The sequence below is a fragment of the Xyrauchen texanus genome, chromosome 44 (assembly GCF_025860055.1).
Source record: "Xyrauchen texanus isolate HMW12.3.18 chromosome 44, RBS_HiC_50CHRs, whole genome shotgun sequence".
NCBI lineage: Eukaryota > Metazoa > Chordata > Actinopteri > Cypriniformes > Catostomidae > Xyrauchen > Xyrauchen texanus.
Window position 1 is genome coordinate 744,001 of NC_068319.1, and position 12,715 is coordinate 756,715.

At 40.8% G+C, this 12,715-nt stretch overlaps 2 protein-coding genes across 5 annotated transcripts in view; one reads left to right on the top strand and one right to left on the bottom strand.

Annotated features, from left to right (window-relative positions):
* LOC127636402 (transcription factor RFX3) overlaps positions 1-12,715 on the bottom strand; it is a 211,971-nt gene that overhangs the window by 138,400 nt on the left and 60,856 nt on the right. The window lies entirely within an intron of this gene.
* On the top strand, positions 5,412-12,142 carry LOC127636420 (bone morphogenetic protein 10-like). Its single transcript, XM_052116887.1, has 2 exons — positions 5,412-5,948; positions 7,128-12,142. Exons 1-2 carry the CDS (start codon positions 5,606-5,608, stop codon positions 8,129-8,131), a joined length of 1,347 nt encoding a protein of 448 aa, XP_051972847.1. The 5' UTR covers positions 5,412-5,605; the 3' UTR covers positions 8,132-12,142.

Here is a 12,715-nt window from a genome sequence, read left to right on the forward strand (position 1 = left end):
CCGACAAAACCAGTCAGTTTACTTTTACTGTATATGTTGTATCTTAAATATAGTTTATTACTTATCTTACTATGTTTATTGTTTATTGACTGCCAGGGGGTCCTTGACTACCACGGGGCCCTTGACTGCCAGGGGGCCCTTGACTGCCAGCAGGCCCTTGACTACTAGCGGGTCCTTGACTACCAGGAGGCCCTTGACTACCAGGGGGCCCTTGACTACTAGCGGGTCCTTGACTGCCAGGGGGCCCTTGACTGCCAGGGGGCCCTTGACTGCCAGCAGGCCCTTGACTACTAGCGGGTCCTTGACTACCAGGGGGCCCTTGACTACCAGGGGGCCCTTGACTACTAGCGGGTCCTTGACTGCCAGGGGGCCCTTGACTGCCAGGGGGCCGTTGACTAACAGGGGGCCCTTGACTGCCTGTGGGTTCCCTTGACTGCCAGCGGGCCCATGACTACTAGCGGGTCCTTGACTACCAGCGGGCTCTTGACTACTAGCGGGTCCTTGACTGCCAGGGGGCCCTTTACTACCAGGGGGCCCTTGACTGCCAGGGGGCCCTTGACTACCAGGGGGCCCTTGACTGCCTGTGGGTTCCCTTTACTACCAGGGGGCCCTTGACTGCCAGGGGGCCGTTGACTACCAGGGGGCCCTTGACTGCCTGTGGATTCCCTTGACTGCCAGCGGGCCCATGACAAACTAGCGGGTCATTGACTACCAGCGGGCCCTTTACTACTAGCGGGTCCTTGACTACTAGCGGGTCCTTGACTACCAGCGGGCCCTTGACTACCAGTGGGCCCTTTACTACCAGGGGGCCCTTGACTGCCAGGGGGCCCTTGACTGCCAGGGGGCCCTTTACTACCAGGGGGCCCTTGACTACCAGCGAGCCCTTGACTACCAGCGGGCCCTTTACTACCAGGGGGCCCTTGACTGCCAGCGGGCCCATGACTACTAGCGGGTCCTTGACTACCAGCGGGCCCTTGACTACCAGCGGGCCCTTTACTACCAGGGGGCCCTTGACTGCCAGGGGGCCCTTGACTACCAGGGGGCCCTTGACTGCCTGTGGGTTCCCTTGACTGCCAGGGGGCCCTTGACTACCAGGGGGCCCTTGACTACCAGCAGGCCCTTGACTACCTGTGGGTGCCCTGGGGTTTAAGGCTGCACGATCTAGTTTGGTGATCCCCCCGCTTGAAAACACTTTTGTGCATGAACAACGACCCCCCCAAATCCACCCCTCCTCCTTCCGGTTTGGCCCTTGGAGATAATTGTCCCCAGGGCCTTTGCAAGTCATAATCCATCCCTGTGTATAAAAAAAGAATGAAAAAACACATTAGATTTCGCTATCGAGGATTCAAATCAAGCATTAAGACAGATCGACTCATAACTGTTTATGATTTCCCAATCATGTAATCCATCCCATAATAAGCCCTTTTTGTGCTCTTAGAGAAACTCTTGAATAAACATCCTCTCATGTACTGAATGATGATATAAATGACCATACGGTTGAACTGCATGATTTTATTCTGACACCTTGTGGCTGCTTTGTAATGTTGCAGTTAATGAATTAAAATACTCAGAGAAGTGTCTCACTGCAACACACATTTGGGCTTTTTTAAAGAAAACGAGGAACATACGGAGTGTGCTCAGAGTGCGAATTACCCCACCATAATTGGGGGGTACTGCTCCTTCCAGCCAGGTTTCTTAAGCAACCAAATTGGTCCGGTTGCTAGGGAGGGTACAGCCACATGGGGTAATCTCCTCGTGGTCACGATTAGTGGTTCTCACTCTTTTGGGGCGAGTGGTAAATTGTGCATGGATCGCGGAGAATAGCATGAGCCTCCACATGCTGTGAGTCTCCGTGGTGTCATGCGCCTCACGGATTGAGGTGAGTAGCCTCGCCACCACGAGGACCTACCAAGTAGTGGGAACTGGGTATTCCAAATTGGTAGAAAAGGGATAAAAAAAGTTATATAATAGGTGTGGGTGAGAGACAGATCAACATTTAAGTCCTTTTTTACTATAAATCTCCACTTTCACTTTTTTCTTCTTTTGTTTTTGCCGATTCAAATTCTTCATGCATAATGCCACCTACTGGCCAGGGAGGATATTTATAGTAAAAAGCAACTGCAATATTGATCTGTTTCTCACGTACACCTTTCATATCGTATGGATTACTATTATGCTACCTTTTTTGCTTTATTGAGCTTCAACTTTTTGGTACCGATTCATTTGCATTGTATGGACCTACAGAGCTGTGCATGTACATGACTTTCTTCTGTTGAGCTCAAATGAAGATTTTCCTTCAAAGTGAGTGAGCAAATGATGTGAGAATTGTAATTTTTGGGTGAACTATTCCTTTAAGGACATTTATATTTGCTCAGTCAACACATGGAGGTTATTCTTTACATGTTCTGTTTTAATATGGACAATGACCGAGGGTCTTATTCATGGTAACATTGTTATGAGTTTACCTCAATATGCCAGCCCTTACATTCCAACTGTTTTGTTATGTGCGCTTTGAGCATAAAAAGGTCAAGAGAAATTTTTTTGAGTGGAAACATACCTGAAGAGAGAAAACCACAACATAGTTCTCCACAATCAGATGATGCAAGCAGAAATATGGGCGATGACTCGTTTTGTTGTTGGGTGAGCAAAGTAAACTGTTGTTGTTTCCAGTAAGATGTGTCACTAAAGGTTAAAAGCAGGGCATGTCAACAAGGCCAACGTGTAACCATATGTAGTCAATACATTTTATAGTGGTTTATAGTGAAACCGGTAATCGTCCCATCCCTACAGGTAAGTAGCCGGTAATTCAATGTATGAAGACGTGACATGAGCTATGAAAGAACAAAACACGTTAATAAATGAAGGTTGTAAAATCAACAAGCTAGACGTCAGCTAGCAACTTATAATTATCCATGCACGTCAGCAGCAAACCGTTCTCTATCTCCAATGCTTCTAGCCGCCACGGTGGTTAAAAATGGTACGGTCCACTATAGGGGTGTCTGAAATCGCTTTACATTAAAATGTTCCTACAGTGAAAATAGGAGTTGACTTATATTGTAACCGTAAATATATTTTTTCACAATATCAGAAAAATTATCTGACCCCCCCAATACTGATATTTCTGTCCCTTTGGGGGGTACTGGGTCTTCATTGGGGGGTATAGTACCCCCCAGTACCCCCTGTAATTCGAACTATGAGTGTGCTTTGACTTTTAACCGCAGAATTTGCAATTGCAGTTTCATAACAAGCACTTTATTAATTTAAAGTTTTAAATTTTACTCAATAATAATATGCCGTTTTTTCATTTGAATGCTCTAAATAATTGAAATAAGATTGTTCAAAACTCAGTCAGTTGTGTCAGCTGGGCTGTGTTTGGGGGAGTGGCCACTGGCTCTTTGACCCTGATTTGTAATTATGTTGACCCAGGCTTATGTGGAGCATAAATAGTTGTTTTGTGTATAAATAATAAGGGATGTAGTGCAGTGATATATATATATATATATATATATATATATATATATATATATATATATATATCTCACACACAAGATAATCAGATGTATAGATCATTAGATAATCCACATGAAGCACAATGTTACATATGACCACCAGGAGATGGCGCCAAATACACGACACAGACTCAATGATGACTCAAATGACACAGAATGAAACTCATTCTGTGAAATCTCATGACTAAAATCATGTCTGCATGCTATGCAAACCTTTAGTCATTGTTGTGTTTGCATGTGTAATTAGTTCTTATGTACAATTATTATCTTTTATTTGTTTGGAGATGTTTTTGGACACTATGATACATTATATTTGTAATGTTGTAACTTTTGATCGCTTTGTTGTATCAACACAAAAGTTTCCAGCATTACAGTTGACATGATCAGGAATGAAACAAAAGCAGTTTTTCGGAGCCACATTATTTACATCTAGAGATATATAATGTCAAATCATAATAATAATAATAATAATAAAGAACATTTTTTGTGTGTGTGTGTGTGATTTTTCATCAATTTCTTTGGCTGAGAGTCTCAGAATATATCTTAATTTATTTCATTAAAATATTTGAAAAGTTTTCTTTACAATGATACCAAACTCTTGACTCTCTCTCTCTCTCTCTCTCTCTCTCTCTCTGTCTCTCTCTCTCTCTCTTTCTCTCTCTCTTTCTCTCTTTCTGTCTCTCTCTCTCGTTCTGTGTCTCTCTCTCTTTCTGTCTCTCTCGCTCTCTTTCTGTGTCTCTCTCGCTCTCTCTCTCTTTCTCTTTCTGTCTCTCTCTCTTCTCTCTCTCTTTCTATGTCTCTCTCTCTCTATCTCTTTCTCTCTCTCTCTCTCTCTCTCTCTCTCTCTCTCTCTCTCTCTCTCTCTCTCTCATTATAAGGCTTTAAAGGTGCTATATGTAAGATTGACAAGCGTTTGAAATGGGTCCTGGTGTCCAAATTCAAAATATTGGAGAGTTGCTCCGCCCCAGACTCTAAGCTCGTGCGGGATGCCAACTCATCATCCGATCTCCATCTTCCAAAGGCATCTCCAGTATTTATCCTTGTTTGACTACGCCTCTGGTCGTGGTGGTGTTTAGACGGATGGCGAGGCTTTTTAAGTCGGGTGGAATCTGTTCCAGTTCGTTCGCTGGCGTCCATGGCTGCGGCACGCCGTGTGGTTTGCCTGCAAACTTTTTACAATCTGGCAACCCGGCGGTGTGGAAATACTATTGGTGAGTGGGCAGTGGGCGGGATCACACAGGCCAAAACATAAACAGAGAGTCCGGCCCGGATAAGCTGTAGCTTTGCTATCGGAGAAGCCCGTATTTCAACGTAACACGTTTCCTAATTATCGAATTACATATTATGATCATTTTATTATTTAGTGCAGTAAAAACGACATATAGCTCCTTTAATTTTGGGTCACCTTCAGAGCATAAAGGGTTCAGAATACTCAATTCAATTCGATAGAATTATGTTATGAAATTTAAATACGTTGGAGTTACTCAATATAATCCAGCGGTTTGGGGGCATCATGGCAAATCTGAGCACAGTTTGAGACTTTATTGAGGTCTGAACACGTGAGAGTACTTTTAATTTCCTACCAGATATTTTTTTGATTGCATCCTGCCGTCCGATCGAGCACAACGGTCACATATGTGAAGCTAAAGCACTTCTTGTAAGTCACTCTGTCTGCTAAACACCTTATATGTAAATGTGAATGTAAATGTGAATGCGATGTGAAACCCTATATGGGTTTACTAAGTGGTCAGCCTGTACGTTTGAGCTGAAAGTCTGAGAAAGGCATGCATGGAAAGAAGATACAGGAAGTGTGAGGAACCCGGTGGCCCTCAGCAGCCACACTATGAAAGGCCCAGAGACCAAGTGGCAACATCTCCAAACTTGTCAGCACAACTGGGTTGACGACGCAGTCCTGCCCTCTGCGCTCTATCACAAGATCAACAAGGACGAGGCTGTTTTTCTTCTGTCCCACATCAACCTGTCAGGCCAAAGGGAGAAAAACACACGAGACCTGCGCATGTGTCAGAACCGGAGGATCTTATGTCATATCTCCGCATCCTAACATTTCAGATCAGCACACATCTGTGATTTCAGCCATGAGTCTTTCTGGAAACATCTGCACCTTGAGCTTCTGCGTCCTGCTGTTGTGTTGCTCGGGTTCGTTCAGTCCAGTTCCATCTGAAGATCAACACTCGATTCCAGGAGCGCTCAAAGCTGCCGTGGAGTCTTCTCTCCTCAAGCGGGATGATCGTGTGGATATGGAGGACATTCTGGGGCAGTTCCTGCACTTGTTAAACTTCTCAGATCAGGGGCCCCTGCAGAGGCCCCGAAACAGCCGCGTTGAGCCACCGGAGTACATGCTGGAACTTTACAACCGCTTTGCCAACGACCGAACCGTCATGCCGTCAGCAAATATTGTGCGCAGTTTCAAGAATGAAGGTACCAAAGGAAAAAAAAAACATCTAAAATAGATAAAAATAAGTTTTCTAACTATTTACTATTTATTAATATTTTTGTAGCTTCTGTGAAATGTCGGTAATTATTGTTCTGATTATTAATATCTATTAAATCGTTACTGATATTGACACTTGTGGCTTGAAAATAATAATAATAATAATTTATATTAATTACCATTATCATTAAAAATGTATTAATGTATTAATAAATATTAATGTGATCAATATTATTTGACTATTTTATTTTTTATTATTATTATTAATAATGGTAATATTTTTTACTGTTATAATTATTTGTTATTTTTGGGGATTATTTGTATTTGTTTATAATGTTAATAATGATTATTATATAAGATATAATTTTACTAATAATATCAATATTAATTTTATTATTTTACAATTGTACTAATGATGATTATTAAATATATATTAAAGTTAACAATATGTTTATTATTTTATTAAGTTATTATTATTAATATTCATAGTAATACTATTAAATATTATTTTGCTAATAAAAATGTTATAAACATTATTTGACTATTTTATTGTATTAATATTATTATTAATAATTGTTATTGTAATTTATATTATTACTAACTAAATATTATGTTAATAATAATATTAATATCAACAATATTATTTTACTATTTTATTGAATAATTATTATTAATATTCATAGTAATATTTTTTAATAATAAAAGTATTATTTAAATATTATTACTTATTATTATTAATTATAATAATAATTTTTGTTATAATTAATAATATAAATATTAATAATATAACTAATAATAATAGTTTCAGTACTAATGATTATTAAATAAAAATGATTTCTCTAATAAATATTAAATATTTCATTATTATTATTATTATTATTATTAATAATAATATTATTAAATGTAACTGTAATAATAAATATTAATTTCACTGATTATTTTACAATTGTATTATTATTATTATTATTATTATTATTACATATTAATTAATAATATAAAATTATGAAAAATTTGAAAATTATTCAAAAGTTATTAATTTGACTTTTTCTCGAACATGCATGACCTGTTTGTCCTTCAGTACAGATAGCATATAAAACATTTTTATTTCATTTCTTTCATAGTTAATTCTCTGTGAAATCAAAGTTTCTTTTTATTCTGATTTTCAGATCACTCTGCACACAGTGTGATGAGCAAAAGCTTGCGAACGCACCCTCTTCTATTCAACATCTCTGTCCCGCAACACGAGCATGTCATTAAAGCTGAACTGCGCCTGTACACACTTCTCAAGAGAGACGCACGCCACCATATCAGAGCGGAATGGAAGGTCACCATTCTTGAAATGCAGAGGGGTGGGCACTCCGGGAATGCTGCGGATGCCAATGACAGCGCAGGTGAGAAAGATCAGCATGGAATGCAGGAGTTGGCATCGAATCGCGTCCATCGCAAGGACAGTGGCTGGGAGGTGTTTGATCTGACGAAAGCTGTTCAGCACTGGAAAAGGTCAAGCAGTTTGACCCCAAGACTGGAGGTGCATATTGAAAATCTGAATCGTGACAATGCTGCGATACCTTGTAGGAATACGAATGAGTGGAACGGTCGACAGTTTGTAGATCTGGACATTGACAGGAATCCGAACGGAAAACACGAGCCAGCGCTCATCGTCTTCTCAGATGATCATCAGGAAGGCCGGAGAAAACTCAAGCTCAAAAACTCAAAAGAGGAGAATGAACTGCCCGGCATCGATGAACGCTGGACGGATGAGGACGAAGAGCAGGACGAAGCACTGTTAATGCAGATGCACTCAAACGTGATCTACGACAACGCTCCAAGAGTCCGTCGCAGTGCTAAAGTGGAGGACTGCAGGAGGGCCGAGATGTACGTAGATTTCAAAGACATAGGTTGGGACTCGTGGGTTGTCGCCCCGGCCAGTTATCAAGCGTACACCTGCCGCGGTTCCTGTAACTATCCACTGGCTCCGGAAGTAACGCCAACCAAGCACGCCATCATCCAAACGCTTCTCAATCTGAAGAGTCCCCAGAAAGCCTCACAAGCATGCTGTGTGCCCACCAAGTTACAGCCCATCTCTCTCCTCTATGAGAATAAAAATGGCGTCGTGGTTTTAAAACATAAGTACGAGGGAATGGTGGTTGCGGAATGTGGATGCAGATAAAACCAGACACAACAAAAGACTCTTTCCTGAATAAAACAAGATGAAGCGTCTCTATGGAGGAAGTACGGAAGCAAAAACCATCTTGCATCTTCGTGAACTGAACATCTAGACATGGCATGACATCACTGAGCAAGAACAAGGGCGTGCCACAGCATTTTTATTTAGGCCTGTATACTGTATATTTAGCCTTTGTAAATTAGTACATTTTCAAATGTATCCTCGAATGTAATATACAGTGTTTTGGGGTGTTTAATCATTTGTCACATATAACTGAGAATTACAAGCTGAAACTGCTCACATGACTTGCTGAAATAATGCTTGATTTGAGTGTGGCATGAGTCTTGTTTCACACGGTTCACACTTTAGGAAGTCATTCTGGGTATATAGGTTTCAAGGTTTCACACTGTACATTTGTAAACCGTGGGTTAACTTTTTGATTTGCATATTTATAAGGTCGATATCAATCATTGGACGTAGGACTGATCATTACAATAACGGCTGTTGCAACTAACTGAGCGTGTCAAAGTGTCAATTACAGAATTCTGCACTCCAGAATTTCGATATACTCTAAAACTTTCTATTTACGATTTGTTTTTCTGCAACACTGTAACAAATCAGAGACGTTCGTTGCGCGCAATGAATGATGACTTTGATGGTCCAGACACAGTCTGACTTTTTGACATTTTCTGTGCTGGTTTTGCATAAACCAACCGCTCTTGAATGGATGTAAAAATGCGTTGAAGTGATTTAAGAGTACAGTCTGAAGCGATTCGGTCCAGTCCCTGTACTATAAGCCACTAGTGTCCGTTCCTACTGCTGTCGCTCTAACGTTATTTAGTATATAGGTCGATATCAATCATTGGATGTAGGACTGATCATTACAATAACGGCTGCTGCAACTAACTGAGTGTGTCAAAGTGTCAAGTACAGAATTCTGCACTCCAGAATTTCGATATACTCTAAAACTTACTGCTGTCGCTCTAATGTTATTTGTGGACGTAACGTTATTCTAATTTTACATGAAGTAAATTTTATTGTCGCCGGACACGCCCTCATGTAGTTGCTAACGGTCGCTGTCGCTTATGCCACCGGAAGTCGCCAACTCTCATTCAAAATGAGTACAATTATGGGCCTATTTTAAGAGCGCTAAGTGCAGCACTATGCTGTAAGTCACAAGTGCAAAGTCTATTGGCATGGCCATGAAGTTTTGCGCCATGAAGGCGCAAGCGGGTTTGGCGAAAGTGTACGTGCACAAAGCACTAATGGGCCGGGTCAAGTGCAATTTAATTTGGAGGTTTGGCACCACCAATATAGTCCATTTCCTGTCAAGCACCAGCGATATAAACAAAGTCAGCACATTCATGAGAAGTTGGACGTGTAAATGGACTGTAGGCAATGAACTAGAAGAATACAAATATGGACTTTTTGTGCATTAACTGCCTCCTTGTTGAATGTCAGGCAACAAATCCAAACATTTTACCCTCTCCAACTTTCATCAGCTTCTTTAGCATTGACTTAAAAATCACTATGACAACAGGTGGAAAAACACCAATACAAATGAAATCATAAATACAATTGTAAATACTACTAAAAAATAAACAATGACCTAAAGATAGTTTAATGCTCCCACCAATGCCCACTTGCACTGGCATGACAATTGCGCTTAGAATTGCATGTAGCCCTTTATCACTGCAAGTCGTTGCATGTGTGAACGGAGCTTTAATGGCTAATGAAGGTATTATCAAATTAGCTTAAATATGAAGTAACCCGTTTTAATGCAGTATGAAGCATGTTTTGTGTTTCACATGGACACAGTTCTCAGCTTGTTTTGGATGTTTGCCAACATAAAGAACAGGGCATGCAGTTGCCCTAAACAAAACACGTATTTTAATGTAAATTATATTGATCAAAATTGATAATCGTGAAACAATATCACGGAAAATAATCGGCAATAGTGATTTAATTTTACAATCTTGCAGCTTAAGGCCAAAACATACTCTACACAAGTACATGAAAACGGTTGTGAGCGTTTGGCCACCGCATTACCAACTCGTGGTCCGGTTAACGTAATTAGCGTGTTTTTGCATTACCGTGGTGGGAACTAACATCAGTACTCAAGGAGGCGATAGAGGTGCGTTCAAACGCCACAGTGCCATTAAACTAAATGTGTTATTATTCTGGTAAGTTTCTATAATGTATTATAGAAATATAATCTCGCTATACCGCCCCCTTGTGGCAATGTCGAGAATGCAACGAGGGCTTGAGTTGTTTAATGAATTGCGGTCGGACACATTTAGGAATGCCACTATGAGGTGCAAATTGCATGTTGTGTTGCAAATCGAGCTTGTGTAACTAGAAGCGTCTGCGTTTACGTACTTGCGTACCCCACGAGCCTGTGTTACTGCTAATCTATGGACCTCTTTGGGTGAGTTTGGAATGGCATACTTGCATTATTACTCTTACTACTTCTGCCATTTACATCTATGGCAGACATAGACATGTTCTGAACCCATCCTTTATCTGTGGTAATATCTTAGAGCAAATCTGCTCTTGTCTTTCGTCTTCTGAAACACTACAAAAACACACCGCACCAGTTTGCCGTCACTGATCGACTTTTTACCAGTTACCCTCAGATGGAGAACATGATGCGTGAACTTTCCTGTGACTGTACAGAATGTGTGAATACAGGGTTTAATCCGGCGCTAACCCGCTTTCAAAATTGCAAGTGAGAAACGTTGCTTTACCTGGGGTTAAAAGCGGGGTTAGGTTGAGATGATCGCGGGGTTTAGCGGTGTATGAAAGACCCTTAAACTGGTGAATCTGGTGGTCCAGCAACAACTTTTTTTGGTGATGCTGGCCTGGGTGACCAAGGACATTTAGCTGGATAATATACTCAAGAAATCTCGTTGGAACACGAGCACAGCGGCCGCATCCAAAACACAACATATGCTGTTTCTTTGCAGACTTTTATTCATATACAAATGAGGAATACAGCAAAAGTGATTCATCCTAAGAAGGCAATAAATTGAGAAGAAGAACTAGAGGAAGGAATTTTAAGAAGAAGAAGAAGAAAGAATACTGTAGGGAGGCTTTAGTAGGGAAACTATTCAGTCAACAGCACACTGTGAAATAACGCTGAATTGACCCAAAACATTCTTCCGTCCTGAAGGTTCCTCTGAACTGTAATAATCGACCCGCCACTCTGTTGCTCACATGCCTTGCGAGCCACTGCCACGCTCTCTACCACACAGCTATGATAACGAGGTGTCAAAAACAGAGAAGTGTATGACCCCTCACTCCGGATGAGACCTCATTCCAAGTGTTGTGTAGTTGGACTGGAGAGCCGTCAAATTCCTGAGCACCCACAGCAACAGTCTCCAACGATGCTCACGCTTCCTTTCCCCCACACAAGTCTCTGCCAGATTGTCCCTCGCTCTCTCCAATGGGACCCCTACACCTTAAAACATGTCTACTGTTAAGATGACTAGAGGCGAGTTCACAACGACCCAACAAATGACAATAGGGTTAACGAACTGATCCAACAGTGTTGGGAACGCTATGCTGGAACGGCATATTCCCAAGCTACAGTTCATTTATATGAACCGTCTGAAAGAACCGACTGGCTAAAATGAATCAGAGTTCCCAACGTTAAATAAAGGGAATATACAATATACTAATGGAAACCCTACTCACCAACACTCAATCCGAGACGTCCCTAGTGTTGGCATTTGGTGTTTGTTGGCATTTGTTGGGGCAGTGTGAACCAACCTTAGTATAATCTGCCATGCAACTTTTCTTTTTATTTATAAAAGTCTCATTATGAGTTTGTGTGTGTTTGATTTATGTTGCATATACTCAAGCAAACTTTCTTCCATGCATCTCAAGTAAAATCAAAGTCTTTATGAAAGTATCTGTTTAGAGCAGGGGCGCCCAATACGTCGATCGCGATCTACCAGTCGATCGCAAAGGCAATGCTGGTAGATCGCACAAAATTTAAATGTACTTTCGTTAAATTTTAATAAAAATAAATATAATATCTTTCCTTCTTTTAGTTTCTGTCTGACTTGCACTTGACAAGTAACCAGGTGATGTTTTGTTTATTCAGTTGCCATGACAACTAGGTTTGCCATATGCGCAAACCTAGTTGTCATGGCAACTGAATAAACGGCGCGTATGCGCAAACCTAGTTGTCATGGCAACTGAATAAACGGCGCGTATGCGCAAACCTAGTTGTCATGGCAACTGAATAAACGGCGCGTATGCGCAAACCTAGTTGTCATGGCAACTGAATAAACAAAACATCGCCTGCTCAATATTTACTGGTAAATGCCCTGACTATTGTAATCTATTGTGCTGTAGGTGTTTTGGGTTTAGTGTTAAAACTGAATGATATCAACACTGAACATTATTATATATTTGTTTATTAATTAGAAGATGAATTCCATGTAGGGATACATGCAGTAGTCCCAACAAGCATTTTCTTATTTTAAATGAAACTGTGTTTTTTTAGTTGGTAGATCTTATTGAGTTGGTCATTTAAAAGTAGATCATCACATAAAAAAGTGTGGCACCCCTGCTTTAGAG

Bases quoted from the DNA above. Each gene is read 5' to 3' on its own strand.
- LOC127636420 (XM_052116887.1), top strand. From the start codon at position 5,606: ATGAGTCTTTCTGGAAACATCTGCACCTTGAGCTTCTGCGTCCTGCTG. The intron at 5,949-7,127 runs GTACCAAAGGAA...TCTGATTTTCAG, and splicing joins GCGCAGTTTCAAGAATGAAG to ATCACTCTGCACACAGTGTG.